The sequence below is a fragment of the Protopterus annectens genome, chromosome 1.part0, assembly GCF_019279795.1.
Source record: "Protopterus annectens isolate FY-2018-M chromosome 1.part0, PAN1.0, whole genome shotgun sequence".
NCBI lineage: Eukaryota > Metazoa > Chordata > Ceratodontiformes > Protopteridae > Protopterus > Protopterus annectens.
In genome coordinates, this window is record NC_056725.1 from 1,331,539,613 (window position 1) to 1,331,566,978 (window position 27,366).

General features: G+C 37.6%; 1 protein-coding gene across 5 annotated transcripts in view; it reads left to right on the forward strand.

The window, feature by feature from the left end:
• CSF2RB (colony stimulating factor 2 receptor subunit beta) overlaps window positions 1–27,366 on the forward strand; it is a 485,439-nt gene that overhangs the window by 258,347 nt on the left and 199,726 nt on the right. For all 5 annotated transcript variants that reach the window (XM_044066459.1, XM_044066465.1, XM_044066473.1 and 2 more), the window contains 2 exons: window positions 2,041–2,222; window positions 20,593–20,744. In XM_044066459.1, coding sequence (XP_043922394.1) covers window positions 2,041–2,222; window positions 20,593–20,744 — 334 coding nt within the window. The remainder of the gene's footprint in view (window positions 1–2,040; window positions 2,223–20,592; window positions 20,745–27,366) is intronic.

Below are 27,366 nucleotides of genomic sequence, written 5' to 3' on the forward strand. Positions count from 1 at the left end.
TAGTAACTTCATTCGTCAGTGGTTTGCCTGATAACCACAGATTTTATGAGGAACAGAACAAAAGTATGAAGCAATAATCTGGATATCCTGGGAAAATCTAGACAGCTGAGAGGTATGAAAGGCAAGTTTAAACATTATAGACTGCATTACACTACCTGTCTTGACAGTTCTCAGTATTTTTTGGCTTTGAATGCTGGGAAAACAGTGTTTTTTTTCCCCTGTAACCAGTAGTACATGAAGCTACAAAGAATTATGATTGTGTCACCGATTATAACCTTAAATTATGTGTTCTTGACATGGATGCCAAGAAATGCACTTCTTGAGTGCTTGAGAGGTGAATATCTTGGCATCCATGTCAAGAACACATAATAAGCAGGTTATGATTGGCGACCCAGTTATAATAATCTATATCCATATCCATAGCATTTTAATGCTGCTGTATCTGTAATTAGCCTAGTTTCTTTAATATTTGAGACACTTTTTTACTGTTTAAAGCCCCTTCCCAGGCTACACATTGCTCTGTAAGCTCTGTTAAAGGTGCAGTTACCTCAGGCACACAAGCTACAGACTTTACAGTGCAGTATAATCTCTTGTTTTATAGTCATTGCTTTACAGCACATGCTCGTGATATTTTTAATTTTGTCTTATTATCTGGCTCTCATGTTTTGCTTTCATGTATCCTTTTGTTTCTAGATGTTGTTTCTGCTTTGTTTCTAGATGAATTATTGTAAATGTGTACTTGTAAATCTGCTTGCTATGTGCGTGTCCAAAGCTTTTGGTAATGTGATGTCTATCAGTTTCCCTTAATGACGATTAGCACTCTCAGATGAGGGCCTCAATCTCTAAACATAAGAAGACCAGTCACTACAGCCTAAATGTAGTACAGTAGCTTCCCACACCCAGAAGAATATTAATTTGGCAGCTGTTTGAGGCCTGAGGGCAGTGAGTTTGAGATCCCTGATATAGACTAAACTAAAATAACCAGCACAAGAAAGGTTCTTTGGTTTAACCAATGAGACAGTTCCCTCTGAGTACAAAACTGTTATTGTTTTTACTTTCACTGTATGCATTTTCATTTCAATATAGTTACTTGCCTCTGAATATTGGTGACACAATGTACTATGAAACTTTTTTCCTGGATGTTTTACTTCCCCACCCTCAATAACTGTTAAGCTATGCCTTCCTTATGGGACACTCAAGTGGGGATGCACTTCTACTAAAATGGTGTGTGTGTGTGTGTGTGTGTGTGTGTGTGTGTGTGTGTGTGTGTGTGTGTGTGTGTGGTGTGCACGCATGCATGCGTGCACGCGTGTGGATGAGTGTGTGTGTGTGTGTGTGTGTGTGTGTGTGTGTGTGTGTGTGTGTGTGTGTGTGTGTGTGTGTGTGTGTGTGTGTGTGTGTGTGTGTGTGTGTGTGTGTGTGTGTGTGTGTGTGTGTGTGTGTGGGTGTGTGTGTCTGCAGGTGGTAATCAAGATCATACAGTGTAAGCTGTGTTATTCCAGTTTCTTATTTTTCGGTAATCCAACCAGTGTTATTAAACTGCATAAAGTTGCATTAAGAAGCTGAAAGCTCAGTTTTTTTAAGGAACATGAGTGGAACCGGAATAACAACTCTAGTCTCATAAATTCAAACTTCTGTTTACTTTTGTGCATAGTATGAATAAAAGGAATCATCAGGTTTTGACAACCTCTCCAAGGAGGCCAAGGCCTGTACGTCCTGGAGTGTACTTTACGGTACCTATCCAATTGTCTAAGCTATGTTTAAAAGCCAGAAAATTAGATGGGTACTTAAAATTTTATGTAAGACTTCTGACTGCTTCTTTGTAAAGAATGATTTTGTTTACTAGATTTCATATGTTTTGATTACAACAGGTCAATACCAGCTATAATATTTTAGTGTAAGAAGAATGTGTGAAGTAAATAACATGAATCCTTAGCAAGGCATGTTCAGTCTCTATCTTGCTTGGAAAACAATGTTGTGTTATTTTTGTTTTTCAACTTTGTCTGCAAATTCTTATTCTTGTTTTTTTTTTTTTTTCAGAAACAATTCACAACCAGCTCCTATTGAATGCAAAGAAGTAGACAGCATGAATTCTTCATCTTTGGTTGAATGGACTTGTCACAAAGAAGTTGACGTTTTTATGATTGCAGCTAAAGACATGTTTATGTTTAAACCAGAACGCCAGCTGGAAGTTAAAGCACAAGTTGACATTTATAAAAACAGTAAGTATAAATGAGTTTTTGAAATTTACTGCTGAGCAGTGATCTCTTAAGAGGTTTGGCTTAGCTTCATTTTATATTTATATATAATCTCACCACAAGTTACACAGTCACCTCTCAGCAGTCGACGATATGGCATGTGGTATGGAGATGGATTATTATCAGGTTGCTTTGGAAACTACCATTGTTGTCATGTGAACCAAATATCTCACACACTCAGTAAAGTGTCCCGTACATAGTACATGATTCTTAAATGGTATATTTTTATATTATTTATAATCATATGTATAAACAATGAAAAAATTGTGGTTAGACCATTCAGATCTGTTGTGAAATTAAGTACTCCTGGCATTATTGCAGTTTCTAATAAATGGTTGGCTGTGTGACCTTTTTACAGTTTGGATTGGATGTTATTTGGGATGTTTTACAAGTGCCCTCAGGTTTACGGTCAGCAGGCTTGTTTTTAAGCTCCATGTTGCCAGAGTATAACCAAATAATCCATTTATGGTGTAGTGGTGATCCCAGAAAAAGGGAGAAACACTGTATGTCCACAGCTAGTGAGTTTTGGCTTTAATGGCCTGAATGCATCAATAAAAATTTAGAAAAGTAAAAAGCCATGGGCATTCAGCAGTCATGTAGCTGAAACACTGGTATATACTTAAGGTTTTGTTTGCATACATTCCATGGGCCTCCACTACAAGAGATTTAAGTTATTAATAGTTTGAAGACTCTAGCTTGTCTGGGTCTTGCTCACTCCACAAGACCACCATTATCTTTTTGTTCCACTCTACAAAGCCACTGTTATGTTTGAGGCCTGATCAAGAATAAATAAAATTAATCGAAAACAGATCTGTGTGTATATGCAATCTCTCTCTCTATATATATGCATTTATCTATATCTAAATCTATATCTATATATATATATGATTGTATTTCTTTACATCGCAAATGAACTTCCATTGACACAAAATACATCTAAAAAGTTCATCTACGACCACTAACATCTAACAAAAAAAAAAAAACGCAGAACTAAAGTGAGCACAAATGTAAATGAATGGCTTACATATGCAAAAAACATTGCATTTATGTGGGTGACTCCCCCCACCCACAGATATGGGGGTTATTCCCCCACACCCATTGAAATTAAATATACTAACTCCATGGTTGTATAACCCATTGAGAAAGAGGATAACTCCTGAAGTTTGCGTGTGTGTTTTGCACGCGTGTGTGTGTGTGTGTGTGTGTGTGTGTGTGTGTGTGTGTGTGTGTGTGTGTGTGTGTGTGTGTATATATATATATATATATATATATATATATATATATATATAATATAACTAGATAGAAATGGGTCTACTGAAAATAATCGAAAGACGTAAATGTTGATGTTCAAAATGTTGACAGTGAAAATATTTACATGTTACTGCACGTGCAGATGTGTGTAGGATCTAAAGAAAAAGAGTTTGGACATTTGTTTTCATCATGTATTATGTTATTTTTTTAGGAGTATAGCCATGGCAGATGTAAAACATTTAATGTATTATCTGCATAGAAACCTGCACACAACAGCGCTTTATGTCTTTCAGTATTTATGTTTGAATGGTTGTACAGGCTGTATTTACTAATGCACACTGTGTATTCAAAGAATGTCTTTGAAATGTAGGAATAAAGTGGAGCATACTCACAAAAATCTCACACACTGGTACAGAAAAGAGGTGCAGACACCTCACATGAGATACCCCAGCTAAGAACAAAGCTGAAAAATCAAGCACCATAACACTTAAGCTTTGTTCTTGAGGTGAATTTTTTGGCAGACATTTCTTGTCACAGCAGTGTGGTTATGGTTGGAGACCTGATCATAACCCTCTCTATTTTAGTAACTATTTCAGATTGTTGGTTAAATCAGTACAAGTATTACCCCAGAGAAAGCACTGTTCTATAGGATAAGTGTTGTTTTTTAGGGGCAAGAAGTAATCCAGAGCATAACCTGCATCATTGCTTGAAAATAGGATGCAACAGTCAGTGCAAAACACCTCGGCTTGTTTCTCGTCATGTGAAATGGAATTTGTCAAACACTGAGACAATGCTCATGCATGCCACTGCCCGACCCTTAACGATCCTTCTTCTTCCTCCTGTTACATTGTATGGTGAGAAATTATAGACTGGATAATCTGTGTCCTCTGTTTATATCTGGTTGTGATGTTTGATAAGTTGCAGACAGCCAAGGACCAGGAATTTGGGACTGACATATTATATTTTTGTCACCAGAGAAATAGCCCATAGATTAAGTACTTATATCATACCAGATGACATGAATCGTTTCCTCATGTCTTTCTGGTGGGATGATTTCAATACAGTTCACCTTGGGCTTACAGTGATGACCTTGTCCAGCTGCACCAGGTGCAAAGCTCTGGAGTCAAGGTGTTGGTTGGTACCTCTTGGTGGAATAATATTACTCTGTTGTGATAAGTACTAGCTTGCTGCCTGTCATCACAAGGGCAGTCTGGGTCCTGCCTTTTGACAAATGAGCTTGTTACCCTATAACCCTCCTAAGCAACTCAGACTTTTATCTGTTTTTTAAATGTTTCTATTATCAATTTCTGTATTTGTAAATGTATATTTTATTGGTTAACTAAACTGGAGCTTTTCTCCCCGGGCCTCCGCTGAAAATGGACGTTGTCCAGTCGGACTTTCCCGGTCACCAAATGTAAAATAAATATGTCATGTGATATATGTTGTTTGGATATTTAAACTGAGTTTTTAACAAAATGTCAATGAAAAGCACAGAAGAAGGGGTAACCTAAAAGCTTTGCTTGTTATAAGTGTGAGTTTGTTTTAATAAAACTACAGAACATTTCTGCAGCTTCGGTTTTTTTTTTTTTTTTTTTTTTTTTGGTATTTCATTGGATTTTTATTAAACAGTGTTTACCACAGTGGAATTCTATTCTTGTGTGTTGTAGTCCTTTTTGACCCAAGATTCTTGACTACTAGAATGGCTAGGCAAATAAAAGCACTTATGTGGTCTAGTTTGTTTCTGATGCTAGGTGCACTGAGGATGGTACAGGCCAATGTATGAAAAGGGTAGTTCTGATGCTGAGGAAAGGAAGTTGTTGGGCCTGGATTGGGTTCAATATTACTCTTAAGGAGTATAAAGATTATGGGGGATTATCCGAAGGATGTATACAGTGTTTTAGGCACAGATAAAAATATTTCTGAGTGTCAGTAATCATATAGAAGAGTGATCCTGACAGTGGTGAGCTGGGGAATAGGTTTGGTCTGATTACTGGGGGGTTGTGGTGGTGGCTTGTTGGTGAGGAAGTTATGGGCATAGGGGTAATACAGAGTGATATGATAACTGATTGTGCAATTCTTTTATGCAGATGTTTGTTATTGGTTGTAGGGGGTGAGGGAGGTGAAAGGAAAAGGAGGCAGAACAGGGTATGTTGTGAAAAAAGAACATTTTACTAATTGGATGTGTGTTGTGTTTTACAGGAAGTTGTAAGTGGGAATTAACACTTCCAGTAATATTGTAGTAGTGACTATAGGGGCAGTGAGATAAGAGGGTTATGTGGTTTTTATGGTAGTGTGTTTTTGACAGGTGTGTCTTGAGGGTGTGACAAAAATATTGGGTGGCCTGGAGTGGCTGTTGAGCAAAGTGGGAGATAACTGTCACTATTTTGGGAGTTAATCTGTCAAGGCCTGTGTCTAGCAGTGAACACAAAAATGGTAGGTACAAATGCATGATTAGTTTAGAAATGGAGAGGTAATGTTAATAATTGTATGACAGCAAAGCAGTGTATATTGTTCCATCTCCTTAATGAGGTAGAGTAAACCTAAAGGAAATGTACCTATCGAGATGAAAGTGTTTTGAAGGGTAGAGTCAATCAAAGAGCTGCCTTAGAGATACCTTAATATAGGTATAACAAAGAAAAAAATAGAAGTGTAAGACACTAAGCACAGTTGGCAGGATAAGTGGAAAATGCACATTAAATGTTCCTCTTTTTGCTTGTTTTCCTTTGTAAAAGTGCCTATGAGAAGAATTTGGGAAGAATCCACTGCACAGCTGATATTTTGACAGTGTGAGGACAGACCCAGGTAGCATGGTAAAGAACTGAAATACCCAGGGAAGGAGAATCAAACAATATAAGAACTAAAGAAGGGAGAAGTTGTTTAATTTTGCTTCAGTTTAGATACTCGACACAGAAATAAGCTCACCCTGAGAGTCATGTGACTACCACACAGCAGATATATAAACAAATGCAGTAAAACATGTGATAACCACCACTGCTACAAGTATGTGATGGCCATCAATATGTGTCGTCCCCACTCTGGGATAGTAATCAAGGAACCTGAATCCTCATCACTGACACTGCAGAGGGACGTGCACTTGGAATACAAATGGATATACTCAGTATTTCCAGATGCAGACCTCTCTGCATCAAGTGCAGTTTCCCTTAAGACCACACAAGGAACACACTCAGCCTGAGGTCTGGATGTCTCTATATCTGTCTCCCCCCAGGTCCCCAATTAGGCTCACACTGTTACAGCTGTAGGATAGGTCCTCAGCTGAGTGTCCAAGCCAAGTCCTCCAGCACCCTCTCTGTAAACCCAGTGCTTCATGCTTCATGCCCCTGTCCCAAGTAGCTGACACACACACACACACACACACACACACACACACACACACACACACACACACACACACACACACACACACACACACACACACTAAGAGATTTGATTTGCGCACACACACCTGGGAATGGTTGGCACAGGTTTACTAGGTATGGTCCCCTTATGCCCAGACTATAAAGTAGTTATCACTGCCACCAGACACACCCCAATCAGCTACTCTAAGGCCCTTAAAAAGCGTGTCCAATTATACTGTGTAACCTTAATACTAATACAAATGGTAGTAGTTCACCAAAATGGCTAGGCCTTCTGGAGAGGCCCACACAGTGTCACCAATTGAATATATGTACTCTCAAAGGTTATATATTTTCTATAAGGACTGGCCACAATATAACTCTTAAATATATTTAATAAATAATGAAATATCATGAACATATTGAATATATATATTTAATAAACCACATAGTTCAAATCACAGAAAATATTGAAATTAACATTGATGGACAGCTTCACACAAATAAAGAAAAACACTTTCTGAACTAAGATTCACCTGACTGAATCTAAAAGAATTACTGTTCCCTAGTTAAGTTACTTACCACCACAAGGCAAGATGCTGTGGATGAGGATTTTTCTAGTCAGTTTTCCCCAAACAGAATGCTCAATACTCTGAGATTTCTCTTTTTAATATCTAAAATATAATTTCCGTGAGGGCTGGTAAAATGATCTAAACTGGTCTCCTGACTCTAGGTTCCCACAGTATTCCCCTTTGAAGCTGAGACAGGAATTTAGCACAGATGGCCACAATATACATTCAAATGTTTATGGCAGTGCCTGGGGTCTCCCCTCTCTTCACTGCGCAAATGGACAAAGGCTCTTTCTCAGACCCACTGTCTCCAGTCCTATTCAGCACTGTGAGGTGCCGTTTTAATGGTTTAACAATAATTTACATTTCCCTTATTTTTCTTAAGGTTAACCTTTGCTGTCCCATTGTCCTGTATTAAAACATATACATTTAATTCAGTTACAGTAATGTACATACATTTCTTTTAATTTCAGCAGGGTGCACTGTTGATACATTTTAACAAAAGCAAACCTCACAAATACATTTTCAGCACAAGCATCAGTTGCAGTAATACACATACATTTCTTGTCTTTTCAGCAGGGTGCACTGTTGATACATTTTAACAAAAGCAAACTTCACAAATACATTTTCAGCGCAAGCATATGTACAAATCAGTTTGATATACAAATGACATACAGTTTTAATACATTTATAACACAAGCATCTTGCATAAATCAGCTTGATATTCATAGGACATATCATTCTTTACAAAACTCAAGCTGGCTATACTGGCACTTGCCATATTATCACACAACAAAACAATTAAAGGTTTAAATTGAAAAAACACTGTTATCATTTCCATAAGTGAATCTTAAGCCTGAGACACGGTTACTTTTTTTTTTTTTTTTTTACTGTACTATATCTTTATTTGGAGACATGACTTCATAAGTTTCGTTTGGGAACTAATCACTGTCACAGTTTTCACAGAAGCAGTTTTCATGCAAAAAGAGTAGTTTTGACATTTCTAGTTACTCGTCTTCAGGAAAATTTCATTTGAATGTATTTGTCTTATATGAATAGCAGCAGTTTCTTCTTTACTGCTTACGATCTTTCCAGAAGCTACATCAAATCATGTTTCAGCAGTTTAACCACCAATTTCTGCTTCAGATTGTGGACTTTCCCCATGTATTTTTTTTACCTTGTCTGTATTCTGTAAAATTGGTAATTCTCTGCAGTTAGTATCATGGTATATTTCTGTCACTGCTGATTTTTTTTTTCTGAAATTTCTTTTACTTTGAGTTGATTGTCAGGTATCTGCAATTGTAGCAGAAATAGTTAATCTGCTTTCCAGCCATCTGTTTATTATCTGTTGAGCTGGTGAGAAAGTCATGTTTCCCCTAAATCACCTCATATAATCTGAACTCAAAACTCAAATGCTGAGTTACACATCCTTGTATTACATGAGTACTTAGAAACAAACAAATACTAAAAGCTCATTGGTAATAAAAAACAGAATTATCATATCACAGACTTGTTTTTGCAGAGGCAAGCTGATCTGCAAGCCTCATGAACTTATTTTCATTCTGAAGTTGCTGCATCTTTAAGAAACAGTGATCCCTGACTAGCAATGAAAAATCATCTTGCTATCTCTCTGGGAGGCTGCAAAACTGCTTGAACTATTAAAAAGACACCATGAATGCAATAGATATCTTGTTTGTTTCTGTTTAGAGCAGTAAAAGAACAAGCATCAGAACAATTGTGATGTTAAACTCATTTAAGTATATTATGAGGTATAATCTGAATAACTGTCAAAAATCCCAGAATCAGTCACTGTAGAGGAATATTCCTATAGTATAGGATGGACATTATCATAGCTTTTATGGTAGCTGAACCTCATAAGATTCCTAAATGTGTGGTAGCTAGAGGAATAAAACCCTGACCATGCTATAAGCAGCATGAGTTTGAATAGTTTTTTCAGGCACCTATAGGAACTGGCCAAGAAGGATCAAATTGAGTGGCTGCTGCTTTTACCCAAATTGGGAGGGGGGAGTCTGGCTCACTATAAGGGTGATACCTAATGGAAACTATGTGTTTTACTTAATGGATTGCCAAGCCTGCACAATTCAGACTGGTAGCCGAAGAAATTTCAGGATATAGAGTCATGCTTCTGCTCACAAGATAGCAATGGCAGAGCTTGGATGAGCCACTGATTGAGGGGAATAGGCCACACCAGGACTAGCAAGCTGGCTCAGTCCTTACCACCTGACTCTCAACAGGGAATGAAAAGCCAATTCATTTTCTGGGCAGGGATGAATGGGGTGTAGGGGTCTTGCCTATCCCTTGAATGTCCACTTTCCATTCCCCTGGAACAAATGGGCTGAATGGTGCCAAAAGTGGAGCAAAACATCTTAAATGCTAGACATGTCTTCTTTTAGGCTTATAGACACACTTACTGCAAGGTTGTATTCCAATTACACAAGCAGATTTTTTTTCTGCATTCCATTTTTGTTGCTGTGCATCACTAGATAGCTTTCTTTTTCATATCATTTACTTTTGCAACATATACTGCTTTTATTGCTTATTTTCTTATTGTTTGACTTATTTTTATACACCTTCATTTCATTAGCTATTTTTTTTAACTATGTACTGGAACTTCATTTATTGTTTAATCATTCATAACTTTTGACAAGAGTGGCTTAGTTTCTCTCCTAGGAATCATAGGAAGTTGAGGACTGCAGAGTCTAGTGACCACTGCTCCTCACCAACTGCAACCCTAGACTGCTCTTCTAAAGGAGGGCTAGTCAGTCAAGCCCGATGTAAATTTATGAATACTCATCCAGTTATTCAGGCCATGTTTGACGTAGATAGTGTATCATACTGTTTTATATGTGAGGGGTAGAGGAGAATCTATTCCTGACGTAAGGGAGACACTGAGAAAAGAATCTGTCTCCCATCCTTGTTTTATTGATCTGCTGCAGCAGACTTAGATCTCTTGTTTTGGTATTCAAAGGTTCCTAGGTAGGTACTAGGCTATCTGCCCGAGGGCATTTATAAGACTAGCCAAAGTGTGTCAGCTTTCGCCACCCCATTGATTAATTAACTGAGCCTCTGTCAAGAAGAGCCAATGAAGTGATCCCAGGGGTGTATTTTCTGTTACCCATCCACTCGTCAAAGTTTCTCTTGAAGAGTGTTAGTGAGGGGCTCTGCCTAATGTAGTTAGAAATTTTGTTCTAAAGCATGGGGAGTCTCTGTGACAGGAATCTATCCCTTCAGCATGTTCTATTTATTGTTGTGGCGAGGTTTAGCTCACTAGAGCGAGTGGCTTGCAGTGACTTGGATTATTTTAGGTGGAGCATGTCCATCAATTCTGAGTTGGACATTGCTTTGTAAGTCAGGCAGAGATCACCTCTGAGTAAGCAATATGCCATCGAGTACAGCTGGAGTTTTTCCAGTCGGGCTGCATGGGACATATGTTTGAGACCAATAATCCTCTTGGTGAGGTACTTTTGTGGTCTTTCCAGCTGTTGGAAGTGTCTTGTGAGGTACATCCCAAACGGGGCATTTTACTCTATGATGGGTCTGATAAGTGATGAGTAGAGGGGCACTATAACCTCTTTATTTCTAGATGTGAACCCTTTAGTAATTAGATGGGCTACATAGAAGGATTTCATAACTACTTTGGCAATATGATTGTCAAAGGAGAGATTACTATCTACCTGGGTTCCCAGATCTCTTATTACCTCTTCTGTATTAAGGGGGCTGCCACCTATGTGGTAATTCATGGGTGTTTTGTTTTTCCCAAACAGGATGACTATGCATTTTTTGGCATTTAGCTTGAGACCATGACTTTGACACCAGGTGTCCATCTCAGTAAGACCCTTTTGGAGAATGTCCGTGTTAGCCAGAGAGTCAATTATGGCTCTCAGTTTGCAGTCATCGGTGAACTTGGTTAGCCATAGTCCTCCTGTGTTTGCCTGTATGTCTGGGAAGTATATGCCAAACAGTGGGGATCCCAGGACCGAGCCTTGTGGGATACCACTTGTGACTGGTTTAGAGTCAGACCTGGAGCCCGCTATTCTTACTGTGCGAGTTCTGTCTGTAAGTCAGTTGGCAACCCACCTCGTGACATAGAGGTTTATGTTCAGGCTGGTATTTGTGGGATTGTTTGATTTGTGAAAATACAAATGATCCTGGACTATTGGGACCTTCATTGGACTATTGGGGCCTTCATTGCTTGGAAAGAAAGCAAAATCTCCACTGAGGAGACTATAAGACAAAGAAAGCAGAAGCAGTATTTCGATTTTTTTCTGGTAGCTTAGGGATAGTAAGTTAGTTTTCCCCTTTATTGGGAGCCTTAGGTGAGGTACATCCAAAAAGGGTGTTGTATGCTATAATTGGTCAGATCAGTGCATAATACAGGGGGCCAATACCCTCTTTAGATCTGAATGATATTCCTTGGCAATCAGCTATGCCAAGTCGAAGGATTACCTTAAAACAATTGTTATGTGATGATCAATGGAGAGGGATTTATCAACCAAAGTTCCCAGGTGTCTGAAGCATACACCTTTTAGTCAATTTTTTATTCATCTTACCACATAATGTCTATTTTACGCATTTAGTTTATGAATTATGCTGGCATGGAGGATGGTATCAAATGCCTTATTCAATCCAAAGTAGGTTGTGTGCACTGTAACCACTGTCAGCAGCTTGCGTTATTTTTTCTAAGAAGTTTACCAGGTTCAGTAGGCAGGATCTACCTTTTACCAAAGTAAACTGCTGCTAGTCCAATTAGATTTTTAATGTCATTGTTAGTCCTGTCTTTTATAATACAGTATATTCCATGGCTTTTCAAATGAGACTTGTCAGGATAATGACCTGGGTTGGTAATATGGCCATCTTCATGAAATGGCATCACCACTCTTGTGTGCCATACTTCCAGGACTGAGGATCAGGTTCAATGGCTTATGGAGCGGTTCTGCCAGGACATGTTTAGTACTATTTACAAGCAGTCTGTCTGTTGCTTTTTCAATTCATATACCGGATATGTTTCTGAACATATTAGGGAATTATGTAGCCACGAAATGTCCACTCTTCACTTCTGTTCTTTAACTTCGCATCATATCTATGTTCTGGATATTATACACTTGCTAAGAACATGTCTGTTAAATGACAAATTATTTTTGAGCTGGTAATAATTACTAAATTTATCTCAAAGTACTGCTATTTTTGTCTTTTTCATCATCAATTAAAAGTAAAAGCGTTTAAATACCTTTATAACATCTTCCCCAGCATCATGGAGGAATGCTGCACACTAGATTTCTTCAGATATTTCAGCTAATCTGTAATGAATAAACTAAATTTCTAGCTTCAAATATTCCAGTTTTCAACTATATTTATTTTCCATGTAATGAAAGTACTGCTGTTGTTAACATTTAAGCTATTGTGTTTTGTTCCTCCACAAACATACTCTTGAGAGTAAACATGTTTCTTCACATTTGCATATGTATTTCTTCCATTATAAAAGATATTTTGAAATTCTCTGTCAGCATATCATGCTAGGAGGCTTATAAATGACAGATAGTGACAGCAGATGTGGCCTAACCCCATGTAATATTCAACTGGAATTCTCTGAAAGGTCTATATTTCACATGACGTTGATTACTAGAGCTAGCTCATTAACATTTAAAGGTAAGCCTCATATCTAACTATTTTCATACTGACTATAAGAGCAGCACACAGATACATATCTGCTGAGGAGCTATAGCATGGTAAACTGTTTGCATTTCATTACTTTTGATACATATCTTACTAAACAGTCCTCTAAATATTTTCGGGCGGAGCTGTGTTTATTAAGCAAAACAGCCCAGATATGTTTTCATAAATGAAAGGTGTGAGTGCTCACAAAGTTTCCCAACTTCATGAATGGAATTAACCTCTTTATCTTGTCAAGTTACATTTGTGTTGGTGTATGGTCTTGGACATATTGCTGACTGTACATTTTTGTGGTGTTTCTCCCCAGGACATTAGTAAATATTTAATTTCCAAGCTTTATATTCCCTGTAAACAAACATACTTACATAAAGAAATACATTAATAAACCTCATGGCAGTATTGATAATAAGGCTGCAGCTTTTACGTGATAAAATAGTTGATATGAAGTTATATAATTAAAAATATATAATTGCTGTGTGAAAGGACACAGTTTTCTTCCTATTAGATGATTATTTTGTTTCCTTGAACACATTATTATTTATTTGCATTCTTATCTTCTTCTTCTTGGTCCAGTTTAACTAGAAATTTGTAGCCAGTAGATTCACTGACATCACTCTTTGTGAGTGCAGTTGATGTGAATCCATATTGCTGAAAAACACTTCCAGCGTTTATTGACATTGCCCTTGTCTGCATTGTTATATGACTTTGGAGTTAGTATATATAAGTTGGGGGTGGGGTATTTCACTGTGTGGTGGTACAGGGGGTTAACCCCCCCCCAAAAAAAAATAAACATGTTTTTGTATTGCTGAGCATGTTTTTCAGCCATCTAAATTCTGATCAGTCACAATCATTCCCATCAAAAAATTGGCATGACTTCCCAGAGGGTTAATAAATTATTAGTCTGAACTACTCATACATTCCAACGGAAATTTAAACACAAGTGTCTGAGAAGAGAAAAAAAATTGAGAAGGTGAGCCAAGGACTGTTATCTCAGTACCTGAAGCAATATTTTAAACTGGGAAGGCAATATAGCTTAAACAAAAACTTTCCATGGAGTATACAGTGTCACAGAGTCCTCAGAGCACCTTACAAATATATGACTGCAAGTCTCTCCCATTTTCTGATTAGGTTTGAAGACTTTTCTTAATAAGTGGTAGAGCTTCATAATTCAAAATATTGTCTGATTAGTAACAAGGACTGAGAAGACAATAAGCTAATTGTTAAGACCCATAGCTTTATATACAGTGCAATGTTCTGGTATTGATATGGACATTAAGTCATGTACATAATGTGTACATATGTATATGTAGTATTTTGTAATATAACATAACCTAACCTACAATTTCAATGTATTTTACCATTGGTTACATTATGTATCTCTCTTTCTATAGGAAAGTGGTTGTGACTGAACATGTGATAAGAGACTTAGGGACACAGGTGGACAGTGGTCTCACCTTCGATAACCACATTGCCACAACAGTCAGGAAATCCTTCTATGTGGCACACCTAATCACTAAGGGCTTTTCATCCAGAAAAAAGGAGGTCATTGTCCCACTGTACTCATCCCTCATTAGACCCATTATAGAATACAATGCCCCGTTTGCTATGTACCTCTCAAGACATTTGCAACAACTGGAAAGGCCGCAGAAATACCTCACTAAAAGAATCATAGGCCTGAAGCAGATGCCCTACACTGACCGCCTTAAAAAACTCCAACTATACTCTGTCACATATCGTCTACTCAGAGGCGATCTCTGCTTAACATACAAGGCCATGTCAAACCCAGAGCTGTTGGACATGCTACGCTTAAAGAAATCCCAATCACTCAGAGCCACACACTCCAGGGATCTAAACCTTGTCATTACAATAAACAAAACATGCTGGAGGGATATGTTCCTGACCCAGAGACTCCCCAGACTCTGGAATAGACTGCCCATACATGTCAAGCAGAGCACCTCTTTGGCCCTCTTCAAAAGGAACCTTGATGACTGGATGGGAGAAAGGAAATTCACCTCGGAGATTATGTCAGTCGCCCTGCTAGACAGGGGTCCCGGGAAGTAAATAGTGTGGGAAGAAATAGCCAGGAAATTGTTATGGCTAGACTTGTATAGGCCCTAGGGCCGATAGCCTAGTATCAACCTATGAACCTAAATAAATCTTGTTGTTGATTTTGATTGAGTTGGACTTGGCACAGAGAATGGAGCTGAGCTAATTACACCACCCTAGATGTAAAAGTGATACAAACAGGGTCACATGACTTCTGTGCTAAGTATGGTCTAATATATAGTTCAGGGGGCAGCAATCCTTACTACACGTGAGGTGATGTCCCCTGGAGCAAAGATTACTTCTGGACACCTCAACTTTATTTCAGACAAAATATTTTTCTGAAAGCTGCTAATTTAAAAATATATATAAGTTAGTATTATGTGTTCTGTATCCATAATTGTATTTAAATCTTTGGTCATTCCATTCGCACAGTAATTTTCTCATTAAACTGAGTGTCTGAAGGTACTTACCCAGAAAACTGGTCTCAGTATGCAATTTACCTGTTAACTTCTTGGTGCAGTAATTCTGGACCAAGCCAAAATAATGGGGTGGAGGTGCAAAGGCCTAAAGTCTTGTACCTAGAAACTTAAAAAGTTAAAAGAAAGCAAAGTTTACATTAAATTGCATTTCTGAAGAATATGGAACCTGAACCTGAAATGTCTGTCATTATTTAGTGACTTCAACCCTTAATGATTTAACAGAAAACCAAAGATTTTATATAAAGCAAAACAAAAATATGAGTAAAAATCTGGACAGTCTGTGAAACTCTAGGCAATTCAGATATGTGGTATATAATATAAAACTGCTAAAATACCAAGGTATCAAAACACCAAAACCATGTACAAAGTCCAAAAAAAGCTGGCGTAGGCAGATCCACGGTAAAACTTCAATTTATTGAACTTTAATAAACACAAAATAAAAAAGATTAGGGCTTTCATTCTTATGAACTTCATCAGATAATCCTATAAATGTTTTCCCTGTTTAAATACACTCAAAAGCAGCCCCCAAAGTATGTATCATGCAGTATCAATTCAGAAGCCCCTACCAAGGAATATGTACCAGGACTGTCTTTGTCCCAGTAGAGAGGAGGACAGCAACAGTCATCTCTTTGCATAAAGGAAGAGCATCTACTGACCCAGAAAATTAAAGACATGAGTTTGACTAGTCTTATATGTAAAAAATAATCATGGACCTAATAAATGACATAGAAAACCTCCAAACACTAGACCCAACCCAATTTGGCTTTGTCATGGGAAGGTCATGTCTCCTGAATCATTTCTTTGAGAAAGTCATTAAGGCCATGGATGCATGTGAGACAATACATACCACCTACCTCATCCTGGGCAAGGCATTTGACAGTTCTCGACTCAGGTGTTGTAAATAAACTCACAAAACTGGATATAAATCCTTACATCACCAGATGGATAGCCAACTGGCTCATGAGCAGGACATGTGGTTGAAGTGGGTGAATCCAGGTCCAGCAAGATACGAGTTACTAATGGTGTGCCACAAGACTCAGTGTTGTGGCAACTCCTGTTCTGAATATACATCCCTGATGTCAAGGCTAATGTTGATGGCCTCTGGATGACAAAGTTGGCTGACTACTGCAAGCTGAAGACAATCATTAAATCCCATATTGATGTAGATATCTTTGAGGAGGGTCTAGATCAGACAAATGAATCATCCCAGAACCATGGTCTAAAACTAAATGTGAGAAAATGCATTATCATACCTTTTGGGAAGCCAGGAACCCCTGCAAATTACAACATGAATAGCACACCCCTAAGAGAGTAAGCTCAGACGTGAGAGATCTAAGTACACAGATAGACAGTAGCCTGAACTTTGACCACTATGTGTCTACAGAGCTTAGGAATTCCTTCTATGTGGCACAACTTATAAGTAAAAGCATGGCATCCAGATCCAAGGAAATTGTAGTCTCACTGTACTCTGCCCTCATTAGATCAATAAATGAGTACAATGCACCATCTGACATGTACTTCACTAAGCACTTGCAGCAGCTGGAGTGACTGCAAACATCATGTCCTATGCGGATAGACTAAAAGCCCTATCCCTTTACTTTATCTCCTGCCAACTAGTAAGGGATGACCTATGCCTGACCTACAAGACACTCACAAATCCAGCCCTGATGAAACTGCTACACATCTGCAAGTCAAACAGCATGAGGGTCACTCAATCTATGGATGGAAAGTTAGTAAACAAAAGTTGCTAGAACTGGCTTCCTATGCACACTAAGTAGAGCCCTTCCCTGGCTGTCTTCAAATTTAATTTGGATCAATGGATGAGGATTTGCAAATTCACCCCTGGGGCAATGCCTATGTCCCTTATGGATGGGCGGTCTGTAAGATACTCAAGGCATAGGTACAAACTCATGCCATCTTCTAGACCCTAGGGGCCATATATTGGGTAAAATCGGGATATACTGGCAAGGCTTGTCAGGGCTATCAAGCCATTAGTCTAGTAATCTTCTATGACCTTATGAGCCTATGAAAAACCAAAGACTGAAATTTAATAAGCAGGACTCATTTACCCAGGGTAACAAAGAGACGCAAAAACAAAGGAACATAAGCAACAATGAAATATAAAAGCCATGAAGATATGACTCCTTCATACAGAACAACATGGAGATAAAAGCAAAGGAATACAAGCCAGCATGGAAAGTAACAAACATGAAGAAGATGGAATACCAAGCAACAGAACCTGGAGTAGATCTCCTTTTTCTCACTCAGTTCCACCAGTGCACATTTTGTCTATTTGGTGTTACCAACATTATAAAATTTATACCAGATTATACACCATCTTTCTCTGGCTCTCTCTTTGTGTGTTTGTTTCTCTCTCTCCCTCTCAACTAACCTCTTAGCAAAAGAAGCTGGACAAGCCAAAAAATAATGGGGAAGACAAAGGCCCAAAATCAGGGACAGATTTTAAATATTGTTCTTAGAAACTTGCTAGAATAACAATGCATTAAAGCAATGTGAAAAAAAAACACATTTATTGCTAACTTAATATCAACATGAATTTATTCATATGAATATATAATACATTTTTTGTAAAGAGGAATGGAAGCAAATAAAAGTTTAAACTATATGAAATAAAATATTGTATATAGAAAGATGCTTGTCTAGTGTACTTATTACATTAATAAAGCAGTGACACCAAGTGGCAAATAGCAGTAATGCAAAATAATGCAGCATTTGTATTATGGTTTCTCATAAGCACTGGCAACCTCCCACCCACACCAAAAAAAAAAAAAAAAAGAGGATGCAACTGAATATAGAAATCACAACGCCAAGCATGAAATCAAGCCCCCCAAAATGAAATATAATGAATACCAGTTGTTACAAACATAAGCTAATTCGTATATGTCCATGAAACCCTGGTCGAGAGAATGCTGCCAATTTGGTAATGTGGATTTTTCTTTTTCTTTTAAAATACCCTGATTGCATTTATTAGTATCAGACTTATCAGTGCCTGTAAGCATAACATGTGCTCTCCAGGGTGCTTTAAATGTCTGTAGAGTACATTGGTATCCCGTTTGTGATTTTAATGAGATGTTCTCGCTCCACAGGACCATGTACACAGATATACAGTGCTTGAGCTACTTTAGGTTTGTTACTCTTCTTATGGCAAATAGCCTAAATGTATCAATAGAATAAAATGGCTTAAATTTAAAATATATTGGTAGTACGTACAATTTCCACAAGGACCTGAGCCAAATATTTTTTCCTCGGTAATCGTGGTTTGGACTGATACTTGTGAAGCTTGTTTTTTCTAATGGTTTTCGTGTGATATGGTTTTGTCCTTTCTAAATATAAAACAATGTCAATCTGGAAGGAAAGTACAGATGTTTCTATCAGATCCCAGTCTATACCAATGTTTTGAATAATGAGAATAAGCTGTATTTGTGCCATAAGTAGTTACTAACTAAAGTGATTATTGGTAACACATTCCCTCTAAAGTAATAAATCTGTAATTGGGAATAGTTATGAATGTTTTACAGGAAAGCTATGGACACTATACAATACACACACATGCACACACACATGCACACACACATGCACACACACATGCACACACACACACACACACACACACACACACACACACACACACACACACACACACACACACACACACACACACACACACACACACACACACACCCACACACACACACACACATACACACACACACACACACGCACACACACACACACACACACATAGCAAATCAGATCGATAATCACAGAAATACTCAGTATATAGAGTGTACACAGTTAGGTATTCTGAGGCAGGAAGTCTTCATGGGTCGAATAGCAGAGTGTAGTATTAGGGAAATGATAGCCTAGAGGAAGAGAATTGAGTTTAAGTTCTGCTACTTATTCTAGAACATTATTAACACAATTCACATGGTTTTAAAGTTGGTTACTGAAGGCTTGGTAGAAAGGGAGTGATATTTTTATAAAAGGAGAGATTCCCTTATGCAATGGAGCTAATTATGAGACATTGTGGCCGGTACCATAAAGACTATTCCTATGAGAAAGTAAGGAATGGGTTTTGTGGGATTGTGATCTTAGGTTATAGGCAGTATAACTTTTAGTCAAGATCCTAGCAAAGGAGGGTTTATAGGTGAGCGAGGCTATGGGTAGGGTGCATCTTAATTTAATTTGAAGTAATTTTTCCTTTGAAGGACATTGCAGTGATGTCCTCTTTTGGGGGTCATGGAGATAAATAGCAGATATTGTTAGATGTAGATTGAAGGGATAGTAGATTGGCTATGAATTGTAGGTCATATTCCAGTGGCATCATCACAAATCTCTTTGTTTATGTTTCCTTGATAGCAGCTAAGAGAAAGTGGGAAGTCAGAAAATGACTGAGTTGACTTTTGATTTAGTGGTAGAAATATGATGTTATTTATTCATTCATTCATTCTTTGTTGACTGGGTTAGTCCCAGCAAGCAATTAGACTCCATTCAGCAGAGATCTAAGGTGGTATTTATACTCCTAGGGGATATTTGGCCAGGGCATTGGTTAACTTCCCCAACTCTTTTCAATAATTTCAATAAGTGCCATGTGATCTTGTACATCCACCTGAGCTACCACCAACTCTAGCAGATGGAGCCTTGGTTTAACATCTCATCTGAAGGACTATGTACTTAGGACTGTAGCACCTCTCTTATGCTACAATGCTATATCAGCAGTTCACCTACCTGGTGTGGTTTATATGAATTAAATACAATGTACTGATTTGGCACAGCGTTCCTTCCCAATATTTTCAGTTTCTGAGTTGTCAAAAAGGTAAATTTACAGTGTTTCTAAAATTAAATTCATAGTGCATAAATGTCATAAAATTGTTGAATTTGGTCATTTTGCCAAACTCTGTCTTCTTGTTTCTCTTCAACATAGTCAAACCTCAGCCACCTCTGAATTTGAGTGTGACAATGGAGATGAATGGAGATTTCATGCTGACGTGGGAGACTGCCTACGGGAATCACACTATTCTGCATGGTCAACTACAAGCAGAGGTGTCTTATAAAAGGGACTGGGAACCATGGGAGGTAAGTCACAAGGGCAGACATTTAGTACCAAACATTTGACCAATCACATAAAATCATAAAAACGTTATGAATGAAATACATTAAGGATATTGCTTTGCAGTTTTATACGCATCTCTTCTTCCTTCTTCATGTTTTCATTATCCATCTGGTAGTTGCTGTTATGCACACTCTCATTTCAGTGATGCAAGAAAACCTGAACAGAGAAAATAGTGTGGTAAAAGTAAAGAAGGGCAGGCAAAACCTTACTCAGAGCTGTTAGACCGGAAAAACGTGGGCTGTAGTATATATTCTTAGGCATCATCTGCCACCTTTTAGTTGTTTTGCATACTCTGAAGTTTCAATTCATACTTTTCCTTTTTAATATTTTTTTCTGTGTCCCACTGCCTGTCAGCCATCAGCTCCCAGTGATAATCTATTGGTCCATTCATTCCTCATTGGGCAAGAGCTGATCTCAGACCATTTGTTCTCCATGAGAAAGCTAATGCTAGAGCCATCATCTTACCAGCCATTAGGTCATTTTTATTGATACAGTCTGACCCCACCCCTGAAGAAACTCCTGCAGTCAGATATGGAAGTATACCCACTCCCTGATTTGCCTCCACAATGGCTACCGCACTGGCTTGAGTTTACCTACCCATGTTCCTTCCTGATGTAGGGCCTGTACTCAGGGGAGCAGCCAACACTACTCTCCTGGAAGACCAGGTCTCCACAAAGGGGAGAAGTCATCACAACCCTTCCTCCTAGGAAAGAATGCCAGTGTAAGTCATGTGCATCTTTCCACAGTTCTTCCAGCATTTCAAGCCACTATTTGATTTTGGGTCATCTGAGTCACAGTCAGGGATTTATCTCTTTCTCTCTCTCTCTCTCTCTCTCTGTGCCACAAAACTAGGGGAGAATTCCCATTTATACTTTCATAGCTGACTGATTTCTGCAATATCAGGGTACACTGTGAGGTGAAATGTCACGGTAGACGACAAGAAAAAAAACACTTTCTTTCTGTTTGTCCTACTCCAGAAGAAAGCTATGACTAATGTGGCTAAGACAGTAAAAGGAAGCACATTCCCAGGAAAGGTCTGTATAACCAAAGCAATGCTTTTCCCAGTAGTAGTATATAGCTGCGAAATTTGTAGAGTAACTAAGGTTGTACACCAGAAAATAAATGCTTTTGAACTGTGGTGTTAGAGTACACTTTCGAGAATTCTTTGGACTGAAAGAAGATAGAATCATTCAGTCCTTGTAGAAATAAAATCAGATTGTTCCCTGGAAGGTCTGATAAGGAAAGCTAAAATTCTAATAGTTTGGCTGCATAAAGCAAAGGCAGGATTCACTAGAGAAAACACTAATGTCAGGAAAGATTAAAAGCACAGAATAAAAAAGTGGAAAAGGCTAAGAGAGATGAAGAGTATTACTGAAATAATGAATATAAATTTACAAGAACTTAAAGTTGGAGTGGTGGACAGGTAATCTTGTCATGCTAAAGTTCTTGTGGTCACATAGACTCAAGTAATTAAACACTACCAACAACTGTCCTTGTAGAATGTGCTATAGTGAAGATATTGCTGGTTGTTTGCTATGTGTTAAGATTATTTGCAATATTTCTATATCCTTATTAATATTGCTAAATCAAGTGAATTATAAAGGAGCTGACTACATCAGCAGAAACCTCATATGCTAACTGCAGTGTAACTTGTGTGGCTGGAGGGAGAGAGTTCCGACTACATTGTAGATTATGCAGTCAGATATCATTTTCATGTTAAGCATATAGAAAGCAATTTTTATTGCCCTATGTATCCGATTAAAAGTGCTACTGAAAATATATCTCCGCTGTCTAGCGTTTATGATTTTCAGGTTATTTAGTGCACAATGTTGTAAAAGTTTTAATTGTACTCTCTGCAAAAAAAAAAAAAAGTTTTTTTTTCTGAATATCAGTACTGCTTCCAATTTATAAATAGCAGAAACTGTTCATAATATATATGTTAATGTCATCTAATGATAGAAGTAGGCTTGTAAATGTGTACATTTCTAAAACAGTATATGCCACCAAACACTGAAGTACCTATATTAGCAGAGTTGTATGTGTGTGTGAACCAGTTTCACATTCCACCCATAAGGGCAATAGGATAAATTACTGTATTTTTTATATTTCTTTTCAGTCACTTTCAATTGCAAAATCAGAAATTTATGTACCTATATTATTGTCTCTTTATGTCCATTCTTTCTAAGTCAACATCGGCTGAAATATCCTAAACTTGGAATATTTGTATTACTTGCTAAAAGTTAACTGTAAACTTCACACGATGCATGCACAAAACAGAAATACACACATGGACACACACACGCATAAGTATGCACATGTGCACGTGCAACACACACACACACACACACACACACACACACACACACACACACACACACACACACAAACATTGAAAATACCTAAACTCCCCAACCTACTTAAAGCAACTACTCCAATTGTAAATACTCAAATAAATACTTACAAGAAAAATGAAACAAAAGTTATGAATGGCTGCATCTCGTGTGCAGTTTAGTATAAAAATAATCAACTCAACATATGTGTTATGCAGATGTACCTACACACACACACACACACACACATGCACACACACACTACACACACACACACACACACACACACACACACACACACACACACACACACACACACACACACCCTCAAAGTAAAATGTATCTCATCTAAAACAACTCCATCTAATACATATAGAATGAACAAAAATGAAATAAGTAAGGTATTAAAGAAAATTTGGATTACATCTCCAATTTACTTCAACGTAAAACAAATAACTTCACACAATGGGCACAAAAATATATATATCCATCTCTCCTCAAAAAGAAAAAAAACACTGGCCACTTATTTCAAAACAGCAGAAATTAAATCATTTAAATTTGAAGCTATATATAAAAATAACAGAATTAAAAACAAAATCAGTCAAAAAAGGAAAATAATACTACCAGCAAAATGATCACTGCTGGAAAATAAAAGTTCAAAGTATATCAGAACTAAAGTAGAAAACCACCAATGGGACTCTCCTGAGAAAATTTCTTAAAACACTGCTCAGTAGTTAATGTAATTACCACAGTCCACTAAAATCAATTGAAAAAATAAACATACAAACAAGGAAATAGACAAACAGAGTAACAAATTAATTCCACTCCAACAAAGTATCAACAGACTATCAGAGTGGCTCTTAAGCAATTGTATCTCTTTAATAACATTGAAATATCTTCAGAAAAATATCAAGACAGTATCCAATGTTATATATCATCACAGAGTAATATTCCTAACAGTACAGAACATTTAAAATGCAATGTGTGAGTTGCATATTTATGTTTAGATCTTAATTTGATACTGTCAATGTAACTGCCATAAATAATAGTGGCTGTATTTATTAATTCAGAAAAGTGTGGTATATCTACTTTCTTCTCATTTTCATAAATAATGATGGCTGTATTTGCAAATTCAGAAAAGTGGGCCAAATCTGCCTTCTTCTCATTACTGTTAAAGGTTTTATATACCATTGCTAACAAACACTAAAGGGAAGGATACTGCTATTTGAAAACAAGTAGGAATCACAGATTAAAAAAAACAAATGTTTAATCAAGATAGAATTAACTGGCCACAACATAAAAAGTGCCTTTGTTAGGATAGATCACAATTTATTACCAAAACTGTGGTTAATATGCAACTTTCACATAAATCTATCAAATGGGTAAGAGGAGTTAACTAATAGAACTTAGTATGTACAGTGACAAAATTAGGATGGTTGGACTTATATTATTGCTCAGGGCATACTGCAAGGTCCTGTCCTTGGGCTCCATTTATTTATTATATATTTATCTGATATAGAATTTGAAAAAGTGCATTTTTATAATCTGTGTAAATAATATAAAGTTGGGCAAAGAGATTTGTTATAAACATGACATTGATATCTTACAAAGTTGATTAGATTGTGTAAGCGAATATGTATTATTAAATAAGATGAGGATAAATGCAACTAAGATAAAATGCATGTCATTTTAGGCCAAGAATGGGTAATGTGTTTATTCGAGGAAGCTTCAGTTCTGTAAGATATTATTTTCAATGGTTATAGTAAGACTAAATTTGAATAGTCCTTATTCATTAATATTAATTTAATATAGTTTAATAAAGTTGGGTATGATATAGATTTTTCAGCCTTGTTTTGATTTTTAATGGATTTAAATTGTCTAATATTTTGAATATTTATCAGTATTACAACTCTAGATCATATGTGTGGATAATTTAATCTGTTGGATTGAGATGCTGTACCATTTAAATAGTTATACCAATAAAGTAAAGATTTTTTTCTGACTTGGGCATTTTTGTAACAAAACCTTCAACAAAGTTAGATATAAGATAAATTTGAGGTTTAGTGAATATCCATTTTAAGGATTCGATATCTCTGTATAAAGTTTTTAAAATGATATAAGGCTTTACTTGTGTAGTTTGAATGTAAAGGTGTAGGTATGCAAAAATACAAATACTTTCTAAGGACCTATAATACTTTATTATCAAATATTGTAAAGGCTTGATTTAAAATTTTAAACTTTTTCTGAAAATGCTTTATGAATCTGTTTTCATTATGTGTGTGTGTGTGTGTGTGTGTGTGTGTGTGGGTCTATGTCAGATGATCAAGTTTTGAGAAACTTGCAATGAATATGGTCGAGTTTCCAAAATCTCAAACATCCAAAAAAAAAAAAAAAAAACCTCTACCTTTTTTTTACATTTTTGCGGGGGGCAAGCCCCCTGAACCCCCCACAGCCCATGCAAATTATATATACCAACTCCAAGATCACACAACAGTGAAGAAAAGGGTAAATTTACCAGTACTTACTGTACCGCGATCTCCATTCAAAAGCTTGAGTTTTCAAAAACTCAGTTATATGGTCTCAACCATATGAATTTCAAGTTTCTGAAAACTTGATTAGCTGATAGGGACCCATATATGCATGTGTGTGTGTGTGTGTGTGTGTGTGTGTGTGTGTGTGTGTGTGTGTGTGTGTGTGTGTGTGTGTGTGTGTGTGTGTATCTAAGGCTACTCTGCAGTGTACTGGCATGTTTACCACTGTTAAGTTTACTTTTTTATGATTTATTGCCCTGCTTCCTCAGTCTGTTAGACTTTCCACAAATGACTGGGCCATTTTTACTCAGAAGGGTAAGAAATGATTGCAGAAGGCTAACATCCAGGCAGATATCACAGTTTTTTTCTGCAATAACTGTGACCCCTCTCCTGGCTGTGTGTACTTGCACATGCATGAGCCTCTGTACCTTCCTCTGTCGGTGTACCCATTTCTGCACATGCCCCATGAACACTACCACACAAATGTGGTTTGACAGAGTTAACCATATGTCTCTCCCACCTATATGCATGCCATACACCCCTTCTTCAGTAGGTGGCAGTATTGCAATGGGCTAGATCACCTCTCCACCCAGAATGAGCAAGCTGATGTTGAGTGCTCACTTTTACTCTCCCCTACCCAGATGTTGCAGTGTCTGAGCCTATAATCAACATTAGGTCATCTGAGCTGTAGTCAGCCTTTCATCTCTGTATCGATAGCTATGCCACAGAGCAAGACTACTGTTAAATGTAATTAAATGCAATCTTTAAGTAAGGATATACGTCAGTGCAGTGCAGCATTTTCAACAATGGTGCATGATAGATCGCAGCAGTAGCACAGGGAGTACAGTCATGATCATGTGATCATGAATGTAGTAAGTAAGAAGGATGCCTGAGAAGGGGCAACACATGTTTAACAACCACTGACAATATCATAGGTGCACAGCACAGACTGACCTAGATTTCCAAATTCCCTTGTAGTATTACTTGTTACGCTATTTCCCAGAACACAGCAGTCACCAAGGAATCACTCTCATAGCTAAAACCTACATTAGAAACATCTGATAATGTGGAGGGTGTCACTAGGAATCTTATAGAGGTTACCATGCACTTTCCTGGACCCATTCAAGATGTCCAGGGTTAATAATGTTCACTGTGTACAGTCCATGGCAAATAAACACACTGAGAAGGCTCATGCATATGGAATGCATATGCTTCCTGCTCTTTCAGGGGATACATATCTAATGTCATTAGGTGCATCGTGCAGTAGCTGAGCAGCTCTAATCAGGCAGTGCAGGAAGGACACACAGCTAAGGGGACCACTTCACTGAAGAGGAGACAGTGGTACTGAAGCAGACTGTAAGAATACAGACCTGCACCAGTTCAGACAGGGCAAATTATGGGCACATCATGAATGCCTGTAGAAATATGCATCTGTAATGTTAATACTGTCATGGGTGGTGCAGACCTGTCACATGCAGCTCACTGACATGTCTGCAAGAGTTACAAGGGTATTGGTATATGCTATATGGCAACCTGCAACTGACCTAGTCCTACCTCTCACACCAGATAAAAACGCCACACTTCCCTTGTTTGGTAGTCACAGCTAAGTACCGCACCTAGGTATGGTATGAGCTCAGTGTTCCCCATGTCTGTAAGCTGGCATTACAAGCAATACAGAGATCATACCTCTAAACTATCCAGGATTTTGCAGATGTCCAGATTTT